The 15817-nt window shown below is 48.7% G+C and overlaps 6 protein-coding genes across 6 annotated transcripts; 4 read left to right on the top strand and 2 right to left on the bottom strand.

Moving 5' to 3' along the window:
- Positions 1-1017: 1017 nt before the first annotated feature.
- On the top strand, positions 1018-2036 carry GGI43DRAFT_420508 (triose-phosphate isomerase TPI1; the record flags this gene model as incomplete). Its single annotated transcript, XM_083207826.1, has 4 exons — positions 1018-1055; positions 1191-1261; positions 1341-1946; positions 2005-2036. The coding sequence occupies 4 exons, from the start codon at positions 1018-1020 to the stop codon at positions 2034-2036; spliced, it is 747 nt and encodes a 248-aa protein (XP_083065277.1).
- A 282-nt stretch (positions 2037-2318) lies between these two features.
- On the bottom strand, positions 2319-2847 carry GGI43DRAFT_379811 (mitochondrial 54S ribosomal protein mL43; the record flags this gene model as incomplete). The annotated part of the gene is made up of 3 exons (XM_083202897.1): positions 2319-2610; positions 2671-2753; positions 2809-2847. 3 exons carry the CDS (start codon positions 2845-2847, stop codon positions 2319-2321), a joined length of 414 nt encoding a protein of 137 aa, XP_083065276.1.
- Positions 2848-3206: 359 nt separating this feature from the next.
- On the top strand, positions 3207-4816 carry GGI43DRAFT_379810 (U1 small nuclear ribonucleoprotein of 70kDa MW N terminal-domain-containing protein; the record flags this gene model as incomplete). Its single annotated transcript, XM_083202896.1, has 4 exons — positions 3207-3468; positions 3541-3668; positions 3729-3834; positions 4068-4816. 4 exons carry the CDS (start codon positions 3207-3209, stop codon positions 4814-4816), a joined length of 1245 nt encoding a protein of 414 aa, XP_083065275.1.
- Positions 4817-5334: 518 nt separating this feature from the next.
- GGI43DRAFT_394267 (ribosome assembly factor MRT4) lies at positions 5335-6758 on the bottom strand. The gene is made up of 3 exons (XM_083204745.1): positions 6379-6758; positions 5825-6304; positions 5335-5751 (listed from the first exon to the last, which is right to left on the bottom strand). The coding sequence occupies exons 1-3, from the start codon at positions 6567-6569 to the stop codon at positions 5676-5678; spliced, it is 747 nt and encodes a 248-aa protein (XP_083065274.1). The 5' UTR covers positions 6570-6758; the 3' UTR covers positions 5335-5675.
- Positions 6759-8038: 1280 nt separating this feature from the next.
- GGI43DRAFT_164290 (nuclear transport factor 2 family protein) lies at positions 8039-10185 on the top strand. The gene is made up of 4 exons (XM_083199596.1): positions 8039-8396; positions 8455-8529; positions 8591-9586; positions 9666-10185. Exons 1-4 carry the CDS (start codon positions 8217-8219, stop codon positions 9954-9956), a joined length of 1542 nt encoding a protein of 513 aa, XP_083065273.1. The 5' UTR covers positions 8039-8216; the 3' UTR covers positions 9957-10185.
- Positions 10186-11394: 1209 nt separating this feature from the next.
- GGI43DRAFT_394265 (uncharacterized protein) lies at positions 11395-12006 on the top strand. The gene has a single exon (XM_083204744.1). It carries the CDS (start codon positions 11724-11726, stop codon positions 11889-11891), a length of 168 nt encoding a protein of 55 aa, XP_083065272.1. The 5' UTR covers positions 11395-11723; the 3' UTR covers positions 11892-12006.
- The last annotated feature ends 3811 nt before the right edge of the window (positions 12007-15817 follow it).

Below are 15817 nucleotides of genomic sequence, written 5' to 3'. Positions count from 1 at the left end.
TGGCTTGCCATAACAGGACTTAATATCCTGCCTGTCTTAACGTTTGCACCGATGTCCTCATGCTCACGATCAATGGATACAAGCTTTGAATCAAGTTGATAGCATACGTCGTTGTCTCACGAACTGGCTTCAAGGCTGTTTCAGGCCCTCGTGCTGCGGTTTGCATCGCAGTGTCTAGAGTCAGGAGGCTTTCATTGATGGCGATGATGGTTGAATGGAGCATGGTTAGCTCCTGATCTAACTGGTACATGAGGTCGGACATAATTTAGAGTTTTATTTGTAGCGAGTTAAATGTAATAGTTTGGAAGCAGAATTGGCGTTGCTATGGCTAGAGCGTATCATGAAATGGAACTTGTGATGTGTGCTAGGGTAGCATGATGAGTTTGGAGAGACCATGGCGATGTCTGTATATGTACACGCAGGATGTTTGTGTATCACTATCAACTTTTGGTTCTTTCTTTCAACTATGAGGATGATTGAGTCTATTTCATACGATTTATTTCGCCTTGTTGCAATTCATTCACTGGTGTTTTACTGTAGTAGTTCCATTCATACGTTCATGAATCATGTATAGAGACGCCACATACGTAGCATGCTACGCAGATCTTCTCACTATGGTAAAACTAGAAGAATTATGTAAAGAATGCAAATAATGCCTCAATTATTGCGAATTCCACCAGATATTATATGCTGTTATAAGATGTAAATAAACATTTGCAGTCCTCCAGTGGCTGTATCATATGATATAGGTACGTAAAGCATGTCTGGTCTCTTATACTGGTAGCCGATGGTGGGGCCGATCCCAGCACAGAGCGCCGTCTACCGAATTTCGGCGCATTTGCGGCACATGTTTTGGAGCTAAACAGCTGCTCTGCCCCTCCACCCGAAGCTCGAACGTTTTCTCGTGCTACCGCTAATCTACATCATCGAAGCAAGCTTCATCTCTCCTTTGATTGCGCCTTTTTGCATCTTATTCCCAGTATCTTTATTCACAAAATACCCCCTACTACAGTCACCATGGCTCGCAAGTTTTTCGTCGGTGGCAACTTCAAGATGTAAGTTGTGCTACTTTTTTTTTTCTGTCGTACCACCTCCCCGCCATGCCCCGCGTTCGCCAAAACAGCGCAGAGCTTTGGGCAGAGACAATTGCAATTGGGAGCGCAATGAGGCTGATTGATACATACTGCCAGGAACGGGTCTATCTCGTCCATCAAGGAGATTGTCAGCAACCTGAACAACGCCACTCTCGACCCTAACGTCGGTATGTGCTCACTTTGCCTCTAGGAGGGTCCCGTGAAGGAGCATGAAGCAATTCTAACCGCCTGACTTTTTCTCTCCAGAGGTCGTCGTTTCTCCCTCCTACCTGCATCTCCTCCTTGTGCGTGATAGCATCCGCAAGGAGATTGAGGTTGCCTCCCAGAACGTCTACGACAAGCCCAATGGCGCCTTCACTGGTGAGGTCTCCGTCTCCCAGCTGAAGGACAGCGGCATCAACTGGGCCATCCTGGGCCACTCCGAGCGCCGCACCATCCTCCGCGAGAGCGACGAGGTTGTTGCTGCCAAGACCAAGTACGCCACTGAGAACGGCGTCAGCGTCATCTGGTGCTGCGGTGAGTCCCTGGAGGAGCGTGAGGCCGGCAAGACCATCGACGTGGTCAGCAAGCAGCTCGCCGCCCTCAAGGCCCAGGTTTCCGACTGGTCCAAGATTGTCATCGCCTATGAGCCCATCTGGGCCATTGGCACTGGCAAAGTTGCCACCACTGAGCAGGCTCAGGAGGTTCACAAGGCCATCCGCGAGTGGCTCAAGGCCAACGTTAGCGACAAGGTTGCCGAGGAGACTCGCATCCTGTACGGTGGCAGTGTCAACGAGAAGAACTGTGGCGAGCTCAGCAAGCAGCCTGACATTGACGGTTTCCTCGTCGGTGGTGCTTCTCTCAAGCCTGCCTGTAAGTTGAATCAATTAGCCTTGCCTTTTAGTGGTTCTCTGTTGCTAACTAACCTTAGTTGTCGACATCATCAACTCCAAGAAGCAGTAAATGCTTTCCCCTACCTGGAAAACTTAACCCAACAAAAATTGAATATAGTGTATAAAAAAAATAATGAAGCTTCCGATAAGACAATAAAATTCATAAATGATATGAACAGTAACCCAAGTAGGCTGCACTGATTTACAACTGTGAAGGTATCATTGCTCATATGTAGCGGTGTGTCTTATATGCACCGGCAATCCAATACCAGTTTTATCTATGTGCTCCATCCTAATACAAATACACAGGCATAATACATAAAAACCGTAGTTTAAAAAAAATTCGCTCAAATCATACAGCCATGCCCTTGCCGTGGTACGGAGACCAGATGCCTCTGACACTGGGCTTGGTGCTCAGAACAGCCTTGTTCGTCCGTCTCAACTTCTCTCCACTAGCATCTCTTAACAGTTCCACTTTTTGAAGAATCTCGTATGGCGAGAGGTTGCGCACGCAGATGGGCTTCGTACGGCCGTTGATGTAGTGTCCGACGACAACGGGGTGCTTGCCAGGTCGTGGGGAGACGGCGAACTCGATCTGGGGGTTGGCGGCTGCGAATTTGGGAAGCAGTGATTTGATGAAGCCACTATACATAAGATTAGCAACAGTTATCAGATCATGCTCTCAGTTCATGTGAATTGCCTACTTCATTCCCTTTGAGCTGCCCGCCCAGTCGCAGTAATGCAGATCCAGCTTCCTGCACTGAAGGACAAACGCCCCCAGGCCATTCTTGACTCCAAGTTAGTTCGTCTCCGCCGATAATTTGTGTAAATTGACCGCATACCTTGCCATCTGCAATGGCTCGCAACGCCTTGACTGTCATTTTGGATGTGGCCTGAATATTCCAGCCGCTATTCGTATGATCGAGCTCGTAGCACGTCTAGTGCGGCATCGAAAATTGTAACATTTCGATAGCCAGACGGATCGGGACTAGCGCCAAAGGAACAACCCCGGCAAAACTCAATTCCAGGCATTCAGTTGGAGTCGAGCTACACGAATTTACTGCTGCCAGAGCGCGCGGCAGCTTGTCTCACGCTACTTGCTGCAAGCAATAACCCGTCGCACCAGGGCATCTCGATACCAGGACGCCAGAACCCGTGGTGGTCTTTGACTGGATAGTCCTGTATCTTCTCTCTGCCTGTCCATCGATAGCGACGACGGCAATCGCCCAGATCCTACGCGATGACCGACAAGTTACCCCCTAACTTGTTGGCGCTCTTTGCCGCGCGACCTCCTCTACGATGGGTAGAACCCTCTGACCATGCGCCCGAGAAGCGCAGGACAGCTCCCATCGGTGGTGTTGCTGCTTTCCTACCTGAGCTTCAAAAGTACAAGGAGACGGATCAGTATGAGCCCACCGAGAGTTGGCTGGAGATGCGCGACCGAAAGAAGCGAGAGGTGAAGGAGAATGCTACAAGTCTGGTTACCGAGGGGCCCAAACAATGTAAGGATGCTGAACGGAGCTGAAAAGCACCTTTGAAGCCGCTTTTATCACGTTACTAATTGGTCTTGATAGTCAAACCAAACGAAGATCCCAACATCCGTGGAGATGCCTTCAAAACTCTCATTGTTGCTCGCCTCAGCTATGACGCTGACGAGCGTGATCTGGAAAGGGAGTTTGGGCGGTTTGGCCCCATTGAACGTGTTCGTGTCCACCGATGCCTACGTTATAGCTCAAGATTTGGAACTAACTTGCTTCGCTAGATTCGCATTATTGTTGATACCCATGCTCACGAGAAGCCTAATAAGAAGAAGAAGCCTCATAGAGGCTACGCATTTGTCGTTTTTGAGCGCGAGAAAGATATGAGAGGTAAACTATTCCAATCCTTCTATGCTATATGACCATTCCAAATCCAAATCCGGTGGATATACCTCGAAGATGCGGCCCTCAAGCTTGCCCATCTGTAGAAGCATACCACGAGAGACGTCCACTAGGCCCTCAAGCTTGCCTGTCTCATTCTTCCCAATTCATGAATCGTGAATCACATAAAGTTTATGGTAAGAGTTGCTGACATTGGCGTCTTTTGACGCAACAACGAATAGCTGCCCTTGACGCTTGCGATGGTATTCGCATCAAAGACAGGCGTATCAAGGTGGATGTTGAACGCGGTAGGACTGCTAAGAATTGGCTACCCCGCAGATTAGGTGGTGGTCTAGGCGGCCGAGGTTATACTCGAGCAATGCCATCTCGACCCGGCGGCCCTGGAGGCTTTGGAGGGGGTGGTGGAGGAGGCTTCCGCGGAGGCTTCAAAGGCGGTTTCGAAGGCGGCCGAGGCCGAGGCGGATTCCGTGGAGGCTTCGGCGGTGGCCGTGGAGGCGGCTTCCGAGGTGGCGGCGACTTTGGTCCTCGAGGCGGCGATCGAGGCGGCGACCGAAGCGGCTTTGGAGCACCCAATGGAGCCCCGTCCGGCCCTGGATTCGACAGAAGAAACGGAGATCGAGGCTTCTCTGGTGGTGGGTATGAGTCTCGAGGTGGTGGACGCTCATATGATGACAGATCTGGCGGCCACCGAGATGGCGGCCGATATGGCGATCGTGAACGCGACCGTGACCGCGACCGCGACCGTGATCGAGACCGTGGAGACCGAGACCGTGGAGACCGTGGAGACCGTGATCGTGATCGTGATCGAGATCGCGAGGGACGTCGGACTGGTAGTAACATGGAACCCATTGGCCGCAGAGAAGGTGGGTATCGAGACAGGGACTATGATCGCCCACGCGATGATGACAGCCGGAAGCGAGGATACGAAGGTGGTGGCTACGAAGACCCTCGAAAGCTGCGCCGCTACTAAGCTGGATGACCGACACAAGTCGACAAATTTCGACACTTGGTGGGTAAGCAATGATTGCTCGACGAATTTCCTTCGCATCCTTTCTTTCACCTCTTATGGGTAAGAAGCCTGCCGTCTGCCACCAGACCACTGTCAGACATTTAGATCACCAAAGTTTAGCCCCCCGATCCATCTTATCCTATATCGTCTTTTCCAAGCTTGTAGCCCACGATTCTTGACTTATGGGTAACAATCTTCCTTTCGTCTGGTTTCTTGGCCAAGAGAGAGATCACCACACTCAAATACTGAGTATCAACCAGCTGTCAATACTGGACAGGAAACACTTAATAATAGGGACAGAACGAGAAATGTTTGTCTCGTAATGTATTATAGGGCGTTTGGCAGGTAAAGCAACTAAAAATTTGGAGCTTGAGGTAAAGTCCGAGGTAAGCTCTTGTGACCTGCTGATTGCAAGATCGAAGCAATTGCTTTTTCCTGTTTTTCGCAATGAGTTTTTTTAAGGACATTGAGCCAGCAAGAAAAAAAAAAAAAAAGAAGAGCGAGAAAAAAAAAATACAGTAAACAATTGATGTGCCAATTAATTCTTGCCATTGTGGCAATGCGAGAACAGATACATAGTTATTTTGTTATAACTATGATGAGAGATCTGAGACGCAGACCATCTTTATTGCTTGATCATCATTTTCAGGAGCATATGCATATATATGAACGTGTAATGTCCTCTATTATTTTTTGAAAACCCTGTGAAGAACCTTGGAACGCCGAAATACCCAAACAAATCCGTTGCTGGTATATGTTGCACGCACACAGAACATTTTCCACCAAAAACTACAACCTCAAAAATCGTTGGCCAAGTGCTTTAATCATCCTCCTCAACGCCCTCCATGGCGGCTTGGTCGATTTCTGTTACCTCGCTGGTCGCAGCGCTCCAGTATCTGCAAATTGTTAGATGGAGTGCCATATGGTGGTGATAGGACCTGTGTAAGGAAAATGATTGACAAAACTTACGCTAGAACCTTGACCTTGAACTCGCTCAAGCAGACGTCAAAGAGCTTCAACAGTCTGGTTTGCCGTGAATCCAGGACTTCGCCCTCTTTGCAGACAGTGTAGCCCTCTCCCTCGCCATTCTCCTCGCCCAGGACGACCTTGCCCTTGACCATTCTCGTGGGAACACCCAGTCTTCGCAGCTCAGGCTCAATTGTATGTCCGAGAGGGATGTCGTTCTCCTTGGGGACCTCACCACCGGTAGCGTACAAAACACCGGGAGGAAGGATGAATGAGCGTGAGGCGGTAACACCAGCGCGGGCGAAGTCCACGGAAACGATGCCGTTGAGGTAGTCGAGAACATCGTTCACGGGGCGGTTCGTGAGGAGGAGACCGACGGTACCGGTGATGTGCGGTGCGAGGCCCTCAATGCCTGGGACGATGGCTTCTTCGGGGGTCTGTCCGAGGGCCTTGGCCATGAGCTTTGTCTTTCCGAAGAAGAGTCTACATTTGTCGCAACATTGGTTAGCTGGAGTCTTCGTTTTGGAGGTATATGATTTCTTTCAATGAACACGTACCGGCTGTCGGAGAGCTCTCGGCGCACCTCCTTGAGGTAGTTATTGCGCATGTTATCAACATTGAAGACGATGCAGTGCTGGTACTCGGGAACCTGATCGCGAATGTTCTGGAAGAGCTGGTCCTTTTGCTCACGAGTCTTCTTGGAGACCTGGGTGAGGTGGACGACCTTCGCGCGCTTGGACTTGGGCATCTTGGCGATTGGAAGAAAAGTGCGTAAACGGTATTAAGATTGAGTATAAAAGGCGCAGATCGCGAATTGGGGAAAAAAAATTCGTAAAGTTGCTGCAAGTTTTTGACCTGGCTAGGCTTTTGAGGTAGGCCTTTTTTTTTAGAGGGAGATTTTTTGGCGATAAGAAAATTTATTATCAAGGTGGACTAGTAAAAATCTAGGTGTGCGGCAACACCCCGCATTGGCTCACCGAGAATTTGGACCAGGGATCTTGACCAGGCGCCCCTAGCTGGTTATATGCGTGCTCGTCACGTTTTTTTTGTCATTGAGATATAAAAAAGTTCGAGATCATAGTCTCAGCTAATAAAATATTGGTAACAATGAAGTTGTGGAATTAATTATGGTATTATGCCGGTGGCGATGATAGAAGTGCACTCCATACATTGGGTAATAGCACTTATCTGGCTACTTTCGTGGCATCACTTGATGGGATCTACGTCAAAGGCTTGTCGGCTAGAAATACACCATTGGCATCTCTGCATTGTTTCAATATTTATTTTTAGCAAAGTTTCTTGTTTGACAAGCTCAAAAAAGAGTTTCGTTCCGGTATAGAACTTCAATTGGCCAGGGAATGGACCCACAAAGCAGCATCGCAGAACACGATGAGCATCTGCTAAACCCCCTTGGCTTTGCATCTCTTTCAAGATCTACTAAGCCTGGGACTTGCGGGGCACAATGGCTGGCTATTACCGCGCCATCACACGCTGTATGTAATATGTAATACCTCACTCTGCGTGATCCGTGTATGTAGGCTGTATATGCATGCAAGGGGGACAGAAACAAAGCACTCAGCTCTAGAAGGGACACCTGCTTTGTTTGAGCTTCTCCTTGTTCAGGCATTGTATTTCAGCCGCAGAAGGAGATAGTACAACCATTTTGTTTCTTTCACTGCTGAAACAAAGAAATTGCAGCTATTAGCGGGCCTTGTCTCCCTATTTTAGCCGTTAGCCTTCGTTAGATCAACAAAGAGCATACGCCATGATGCATGTACCGCGGGAAAACCTCCCCCGCGATATTATCTAATTCCGTTCCGAAAATGAGAGTAGCGCACGGGCCATGCGGCGTTAGGCGACTGACCCCAAAAATTGGTATTTTTTTCTTCGCCCGCCCACGAAACATCATAACGGCAACTTCAAAAGAAGCTCCGAATCTCTTCCTTTTGCCCCCGTGCAATCCGTCTCTCTTCTCCCCTTTCTCCTCTCCATCAGCCACGACTCCGCTACGTCGACCATCACCGTCGTCCGCCCGTGAGCTTCGCCAGCTTATTTATCCTTTGGACTCTCTGTGCCGCTCTCAATTCCCCTCCCACCTGTGCTTGTGCATCGATTTCGACTTGTTTGTCATCCCACAAGTGTCCGCAGCTCCTCCACTCGAATCTCCTCAACCTCCCCCCTCCTTCTCGATCATCGAAGAATTGTTTCTCTCTTGGACTAGCATTCAGCTCGTTGAGACAGTCATTTCCTGCTTTGTTAATTCTCCTCTTTTTCTTCTGGATTGCGTTGATACCCAACTTCGACGTGATCGCTGCCCCACGATAACTTCATTTCGCCCCCACGCCTTTGGATCTCGAACATAATTCTTTCTCGACTTCAACTCCATCCTTCAACCATGGCTACCAACGGATCATTTGCCAGCCAGGACCAGTACAAATCCGCCGAGCAGCCGGCCGTTTCAACGGGTCCGGCTGACGCGAGCGCTTCTGGAAACAACCTTTCCAAGGATGAGGTCGGCTGGTACTTTGTTGAGCAATACTACACCACCCTGAGCAAATCACCAGAAAAGCTCCACGTGAGTCATACCAATGCGCTCCGATGACGTATGCTCGATACTGACGATATTTGCATAGCTTTTCTACGGTAAACAATCTCAATTCGTGTCTGGTCTCGAGGCCCAGGTTGCCAACGTCTCGGTTGGCCGCCAGGTATGCCTTTTTTCCCTCTCCCTCCCCACAAAATGACCCAAGCTAAAATTGTTCCACCTAGGCAATCCAAGAGCGCATCAAGCAGCTTGAATTCCAAGACTGCAAAGTCCGAGTGTCCAATGTCGATTCGCAAGCCTCATTTGAGAACATTGTCATCCAGGTCATCGGTGAAATCTCAAACAAATCTGGCGAGCCCAAGAAATTTGTGCAGACTTTTGTCCTTGCCCAGCAGCCCTCTGGCTACTTCGTCCTCAATGACATGCTCAGATACATCAGCGAAGATGAGGAGGAACAGGTTATTGCCGAGGCTGAGCAGGAGGCCCCTGCTGCCGAGACTGAGGCATCTGCTCCTGAGGTCCCCGTTGCCGCTGCGCCTGAATCCGTCGAGGAGGATGTGAAGGTCGAGCCTGTCAACGCTGACGAGGTGGACCAGAAGCTCGAGGAGGCTTCCAAGGTCAACGGTACCGATGCTGAGGAGCCTGCCGAGGCTGCAGAGACCACCGTTGCCGAGCCTGAGAAGCCCGCTCCGGTTGACCTTGAGACCGCTGCTAAGGAAGTTGCCGAGGAAGAGGCCAAGGAGGTTGCTGAGCTGCCCAAGGAGCCCAGCCCTACTCCTGCTAACAAGCCCGCTGCTAAGCCTGAGGCTGCTGCTCCTGTCGAACCCGCTGCTCCCAAGCTGCCAATGACCTGGGCCAGCCGCGCTGCTGCCGCTGCCGGCCCGCGACCCGTCGTTCCTCTTCCCAAGACCGCCACTCCTCCCGCTCCCGTCCAGAACAGAGCTCCCGCACCTGTAGCTGCTGCCGCTCAACCCACTGCCGCCGCCGCCGCTCCGGCATCTGCCCCTGCTGCTGAGGCTGCTAAGGAGGTTTCTGGATGGCAGACTGCTGGCGCCGATTCCAAGCGCCAAAACCGACCTCAGTCTATTGCTGCGAATGCTGAGAAGGAGGGCACAATGGGTTACGTCAAGTACGTTACGGAGAAGGTCCAGGATGCTGACCTCCGAAGTGCTCTGGCCGCTTTTGGCGAACTGACTTACTTCGACATCAACCGTGCTAAGGTACGTCGATCCGTTTTCCCCATTTCCCTCTATGGTGATGGGTAAAGATAAGTTGTACTGACTCGTGTGTGTTTCTTAGAACTGTGCCTTTGTTGAGTACAAGACTGCTGAGGGCTACCAAGCTGCTCTGGCCGGCAAGAACCTTACCGTTAATGGCGAAAACATTGTTGTCGAGCCCCGACGACCCAAGGCCAACACCTTCGGTGGTAACTTCGGCGCTGGCCGTGGTAATGCCTCGGGCCGCGGCCGTGGTGGCTTTGATGGTAACCGCCCTGGCGGCCAGAATGCTAGAGGCAACTTCTCTGGTCAGGGCCGTGGCCGAGGCGGTGCTGCCCGTGGCCGTGGAGGTGCCCAGGCCGCCAACGTTTAGATGACGTGTGTGCGAGTCTGAGCCTCTCATAAGACAAAACATCAACAGCATATCAAAACAAAATGAAAAAAATAGCTGCGAGTTTTATCAATGCCATACCCAACAACTGGGATGGCTAGCATGATGGTATTTTACACTTTCGTGGGAAAAGCGAACAAAACAGGACTGGGGGCTGCCAGAGCGGAAGTGGAAGAAGCTTGGAGACGGGACTGGATTTTGGCCCAGGCCCTCCTAAAAGTTATCTGGTTTGTTTTTGGTGGTGGAGTATAAGCAAGCCCAGGCTGGCGTCGATTTTTTATTTCTTTTTCTTCATCATTGTTCTTCCTTTTTTTTCTTTTTTCATCTTACCATCCCATTATTGGTATGGCTGCATCTGTTCATTGCGATTAGGGGACTCAGGGGCTAGTAGGACAGTCTACTGAGCAAAAAATAATAGGGAGGAGGATCATTCGTGTTTTATGTATATTTCAAAGGGAAAAGGGGGACTCTGGACGTTGCTCCGGCTTGCTATCATATCGGTGGGCGGAGCTGTCCTTGGTTGGCACGGCGCACGGCGATGGGTGGTGATATTTTCCTATTTCCACTTGGCCTTGGTTGGTGGAGAGAATTCTTGGCAGCATGTGTGCGGGACATGAAAAAAAGGATGTATATTAGGCAGTTATGCGAGATGCAAATAAAGTATGCCATGACTTTACGTTGTTATGACTACGATGGCGCTGGCTTTACTTGATATACCTGTGTGCTACTGGCGCTTTCACGATGTCGTAATCCGGCTTGTTGCTAACTGGCTGTTGTTCGTGCATGTTATATGATTGCCTATGTCTTTCTATAATTTCTCTGCAATATAACTCTCGAACCTTCTCAGCTCCTGATTATATCTGTGTTAGTCATTGATCATCAGTTTACTAGAAATAATGGTGTAAGTCATGGTGGGTAGGGTTCGAAGAGATACGAGCCAGGCTTATACACACTTCTTTCTAAACGATCATATCCTAGATCATGACTTACGACGAATGTTTGAGAAAAGCAAACAATCTCTCAGCGAAGATATAAGGACATGATATAAGCCCAGAAGGGGGGGCCGTGCTTATGATATTGGTTAATTAGTCTGTTGGGGGTTGAAAAGGATTCGCCAAGGAGTGTCTAAGAATAAACAAGAATAGTTATAAGACCTATCTGTCAGCTCTTGTGATCTACAGATTTGCTATTATAAATCTTATACAATGAAGGGAGAATATGCCAAGTTGATATGCAGAGTGGCGCAAATGACTGGCGGTGAAGTGTCCAAGGAGGCAATAATGTCTTACATGAATATCCAAAGGAGTCGGAGCATGTCTTTCAGGCAGCCACGAATTTGCCCGACGCGAGTGAGCTGAAGCAGTGATAAGGATGTTTTACAAGACAAAATAAACGTTTCGTGGGAAACGCTCGGCGTTGAGATGAACTGTCTGAAGCATAAATAGAAGCCCCTTGTCCTGCCATCTGGGTGGTTTTCTTTTCATCATCGCCATCGCAAGCTTCAGAATCAAGACACAATATCAACAGTATCAACAATATCACACAAAAGAATCTTCAAGATGCAATTCACCACAGTCGTCGCGCTTTTCGCCTCTCTTGCCGCTGCCGCGCCTGCTCCTGAGCCCGCTGCTGAGCTCATTGCTCGTGCTGGTCCTTGCAGCTCTGGTGTCACCAACAACAACCCCTAGTGCTGCGGTGCTGGTCTCCTCAATATCCTCTACGTGGACTGCAAGACTCGTAAGACTTTTGATGCTCTCGCTTGATGAGGAACCCCCGTTTCATGCTAACCTTGACTTAGCCACTCAAGCTCCCTCTGCCACCAACCAATTGAGCGCCATCTGCGCTCGAGTAGGTCTCCAGGCCAAGTGCTGCACCGTCGGTATTGTAAGTTTTTCACTCCTAGAATCAGATTTGTAAAGGGATTCTAATAATATAATTTTATCAGGCTGGTCTTGGCGTTCTTTGCCAGGATTCTATTCCCCAGTAAACATTTTCACAACATATATGAGCCTTTCAAGCTCTTCTATACTATGTAGGTAGAGAGAAAAGCAGCAAGTATATATATATGAATGATCTTGTAGGTCATTTCAACTAAAGACTCATAGTGTTTGCTATATTATAAGAAAGCAGGATGGCAATGGTTACAAACTCAATGGCGAGGATGATGTTGATGAAAGTAGCTCTGACTTGTACATATTTACTACGCTCATCGAGGGAATTAATATGGCCCAGTACATCTTAGTTTACTTATTCTTTACTTTTACTTTGCTATTCAATAAAATGCCTGTTCCCTAGCCTAATTTCTACTCATATATATTACATATATATAACGTGTATATGAGAAAGCATAATCTGTACAACTCGGCAATAGATGTGCCACCGAAGTCTGAGGAAACATGGCCGCAGAGGTTACATCTCATTTATGTAAACAAATCTTGGAAATGAAACCGTTACACCAAATATGTGTACTTTTGTAATGAGCATAAAAATGAGGTTGTAGCGCTTCACATATGTATGGCCTTGGCGAAATTATACGTTTAAGAGATGCCATCAAGGCAACGGACATGGAGCGGAAATTTTACAAACTACTGGCATAAAGACCGTAGCGCAGTGGAAAATTAAGCGAGGGAGTGTTGAGTTTTTCAAGGCATCATACGATTGCCCCTCGCTTCACTCACACTGCCGAAGCCGTGGTTACCTTTCGCTTGCTTTCTTCTCGTGATGGCTTCAGAGAATCGAACAGGCTAGACGCGCATAGCGACGGAACAAAGAGGGGGTGAAGCAAATGAAAAAAAAGCTCGTGCCAGTAAAAAAAGACCCATCGCGAAGAGGAGAGCAGAAAGATGAGAATATCCTTGTTTTACATGGCATGGCGGCGTCGATGCTTCACTACCCACTTACACGGCGACCTTGACCATGTATTTGTTATATAATGAATCAGGAACCTGGAAAATTGATTCACTAGGTGTACTCCTTTGGCCGTATTGCCCGTTTAGTATTATTCAATGGATACCCATTGACCCATTGGATCTTTTGGCGATGCTTTTGTATTTTTGGCCAGGGTTCGTTAAAACCAAGACCATGAGCTGGGCTCCTAAAATGGGACATAGGTTACCAATTATAGTCAATCGTTCTGCCCAAGATGGCAACGGGGCCGAACCTTGGACATTACGAATTAAAAAGGCTCGTTCAAATAAATTCTAGTAGTACTTAAGTAGGTTGTAGAAAGTAAGCTTCAGAGATCCTCTTTTTTTCTTCTAAGAGCTACCCCTGGCCTCGCCAATTCCGTCGGTAGCCATAACCAGAATTTTCCGCAAGGCGAAAAAAAAAAGAGCAACACGCAGCATGGGTAGCCTTACTAGAGAAGTATAATCAGATCTTTTTGGACCATCAGCATGACCTGGATAGGAAATTGCCTGGTTGGCTTCTAGAAAGGCGAGTGATCATCGTCTCCTCCACGAGTCATACAAAATGCTACTACGTGATATTGCCTGCTTTAGAGTTGCAATCATCATTTTAAGGTGCCGCCTTGGTGGCTGCTGGTGGCTGCTGGTGGCTGCCGGTGGCAAAAGAAGATTTCATAGAACGATACCTACGGAAGAAGGGTAAAAAGAAGACGGAAAAAAAAAAAAAAAAGTCCCGCCGAGGCGCACGGCCCGTCCGTGGTACTATTGCTTCAGCCCCGAGTCAAGCTGGGCGCCTCAATCTTTTACGTACTCAAAATCTCGCCATTGTCTACACGTGCGATGGCCCGGAATCAGGCAAGTCGATGGAGATGTAGCATCGGAGAGGCCGTTTCGCCGCCTGATAATATGGGCAAGTACTTTGCAGACGCCAAAATGCTTGGCATTGGCGTATAAGGCAGTGCTGATATATACCCTATGAGCTATGAGTACATGTCTGCTTGCAATGCTACTGTTTTATTGAGATGCAGGTGAGAAGGAAACTCATCATGCATATGCGCTCAAAAGTTCAGCACAGACAGAATTGGGCATGAAGAGCCAAGATGCATGGCATGGCAGCAGCACACATGCTTGGCGAGCATCATGATGATAATCAGCAGTATCAGCAGTACTTACATATAACAACCTTGAAGTCGTGCTCGTATATGTAAACTGCGGTTGGCCGATGACCCGGTAAGATCAAATGGCCGCCCCGTCTCATCTAAATAAAGCACGCTGTTGATATTGTCAATGCTACTTACTGCGTATACAGCATTCCTTCCAGGAGCACAGACCCCATCTCGGGCTCCGTACAAACCGGCCAGGCCCTTTTGTAAATGAACTTTCTGCTTACAGTACACGGCCATAAGAATGGACGCCCAACAACGGCCGCAACATCCACAATGTTGAGGAAACAGCTTCGGCCATGGTACGTTTCAGCGAGCTCATAGGCCCAAATTGTTATGAGTCGCAGAACAAAGGAACCTGCCGCGGTGGAGAGTAAGAAGTCAAACAGAATCGTGTTAGTTTTAGCCAATGGCTGCCAAGCATGCTTCCCGGCGTATGCGTCATACAAAAGCAGATGGAGCTCCATTGCTTTGCGAGACACTACCTCTGCTTTTGGCTCGGGTTCCCAGCTGGCTGGCGAATGGCTTATTAGTACAATGGACGGGGATCCTGCCCGTGTGCAAAAGTTCTTTCAAGCCAGCGCTCGGCCTCGTGTCTTTCCCCCCCGACGCATTCGTACGTGTCCTCCGAGCACTATTGGATGTTTGGATGTATGCTGTATAGATAGTATGGCCATCCATTACGTGAATCGACATGGTAATCGTTAGCATAAATCCGAAGCACTTTTTTCGGATTCTTCTCTCTTACCTGGTAGCTGGCGCCCAACGTAGTGCCCTCTGTGTTAGTGTTAGGGCATCGTGAGTTGAGCGACTTTCGTTGGCAGCGGACTAGACGATCCCGCAAAAAGCCTCAATTACACGGACTTGGTAAAATCTGTGGCTGGCCGTCAAACACGGATGAGCATGAAGATTACTACTAGTAATAAGTAATAACATGCACGGCCATGACTCTTGTGATTTCATCAAAACTAATAAATGATCGCCAACACTTGCACTCGAGCAGTGGAGAAAGGGAGAGCAAGAAAAAAAAAAGAGGGGAGGGGTGTGAGCTTCCAGAAAAGAAAAAAAGCTATCCGAGGAAAACGAACTGCGGAGGATTCAAAGTCAGGCGCAATTATCCATCCTCTTCTCCACAAAGCACGGCAGATTGTCCAAAAGATGAGGATGTGCATTGCTAGTGAATCGCTGCCTAAAATACGGAGTGTTTAGTGGCACGTCTGGTTCTGTCTACGAGCCCCGTGTTTGCGTGATAGATTGCCCGTACTCGTTTACAGCACAGTAGCACTGCTACAGTACTCCGTACAGTAATCAGATGGGCCGTGGCTCGATCGGCCTCAAGGCCCAGTGCCGGCGGAAGTGCCGGCGGAAGTGACAGATTCGTTCAAACGTCGCTCGATATGGTTTGACGATGGCAGGGGATTTGGCATTAGCATGGACGGATTGGTGCGGTCAGCAGGGAAACCCCTCACGCAGCATGTGAATATACTACAGTATGTATATACTTCGTACGTATCAGATGGAGGCTTGCATGTTTAGGCAGTTGCAACGACACAGCATTCGTCTCCATCGCTGTGCTATTAATAATTAGCGGCTTCATGTGTCTGCCGTTGAACCACCATCCTATAAGCATTTAGATGGAGTAAAGGCTACAACAAATCTCGATAACGCTGTGCCTGCCAAGAGGAGTAGAAAAAGCCAAGCAATGAGAAGCTACAACCATGACCTTGGTGGCCTTGGCTTTGACAGGGTTTTCGAAGCAACAACAAACTACGGA

Source organism: Trichoderma evansii, assembly GCF_050947405.1.
Source record: "Trichoderma evansii strain SZMC 28006 chromosome Unknown GGI43scaffold_2, whole genome shotgun sequence".
Lineage (NCBI taxonomy): Eukaryota > Fungi > Ascomycota > Sordariomycetes > Hypocreales > Hypocreaceae > Trichoderma > Trichoderma evansii.
This window is presented reverse-complemented; position numbering and strand designations above follow the sequence as displayed.

Excerpts from the sequence above, each read along its gene's own strand:
- GGI43DRAFT_394265 (XM_083204744.1), top strand. The coding sequence starts at position 11,724 with ATGCTCTCGCTTGATGAGGAACCCCCGTTTCATGCTAACCTTGACTTA.
- GGI43DRAFT_164290 (XM_083199596.1), top strand. The coding sequence starts at position 8,217 with ATGGCTACCAACGGATCATTTGCCAGCCAGGACCAGTACAAATCCGCC. Across the intron at positions 8,397-8,454 it reads AATCACCAGAAAAGCTCCAC|CTTTTCTACGGTAAACAATC; the intron begins GTGAGTCATACC and ends ATATTTGCATAG. Across the intron at positions 9,587-9,665 it reads TCGACATCAACCGTGCTAAG|AACTGTGCCTTTGTTGAGTA; the intron begins GTACGTCGATCC and ends TGTGTTTCTTAG.
- GGI43DRAFT_394267 (XM_083204745.1), bottom strand. The coding sequence starts at position 6,569 with ATGCCCAAGTCCAAGCGCGCGAAGGTCGTCCACCTCACCCAGGTCTCC. Across the intron at positions 6,305-6,378 it reads CGAGAGCTCTCCGACAGCCG|ACTCTTCTTCGGAAAGACAA; the intron begins GTACGTGTTCAT and ends CGACAAATGTAG. Across the intron at positions 5,752-5,824 it reads TTCAAGGTCAAGGTTCTAGC|ATACTGGAGCGCTGCGACCA; the intron begins GTAAGTTTTGTC and ends AACAATTTGCAG.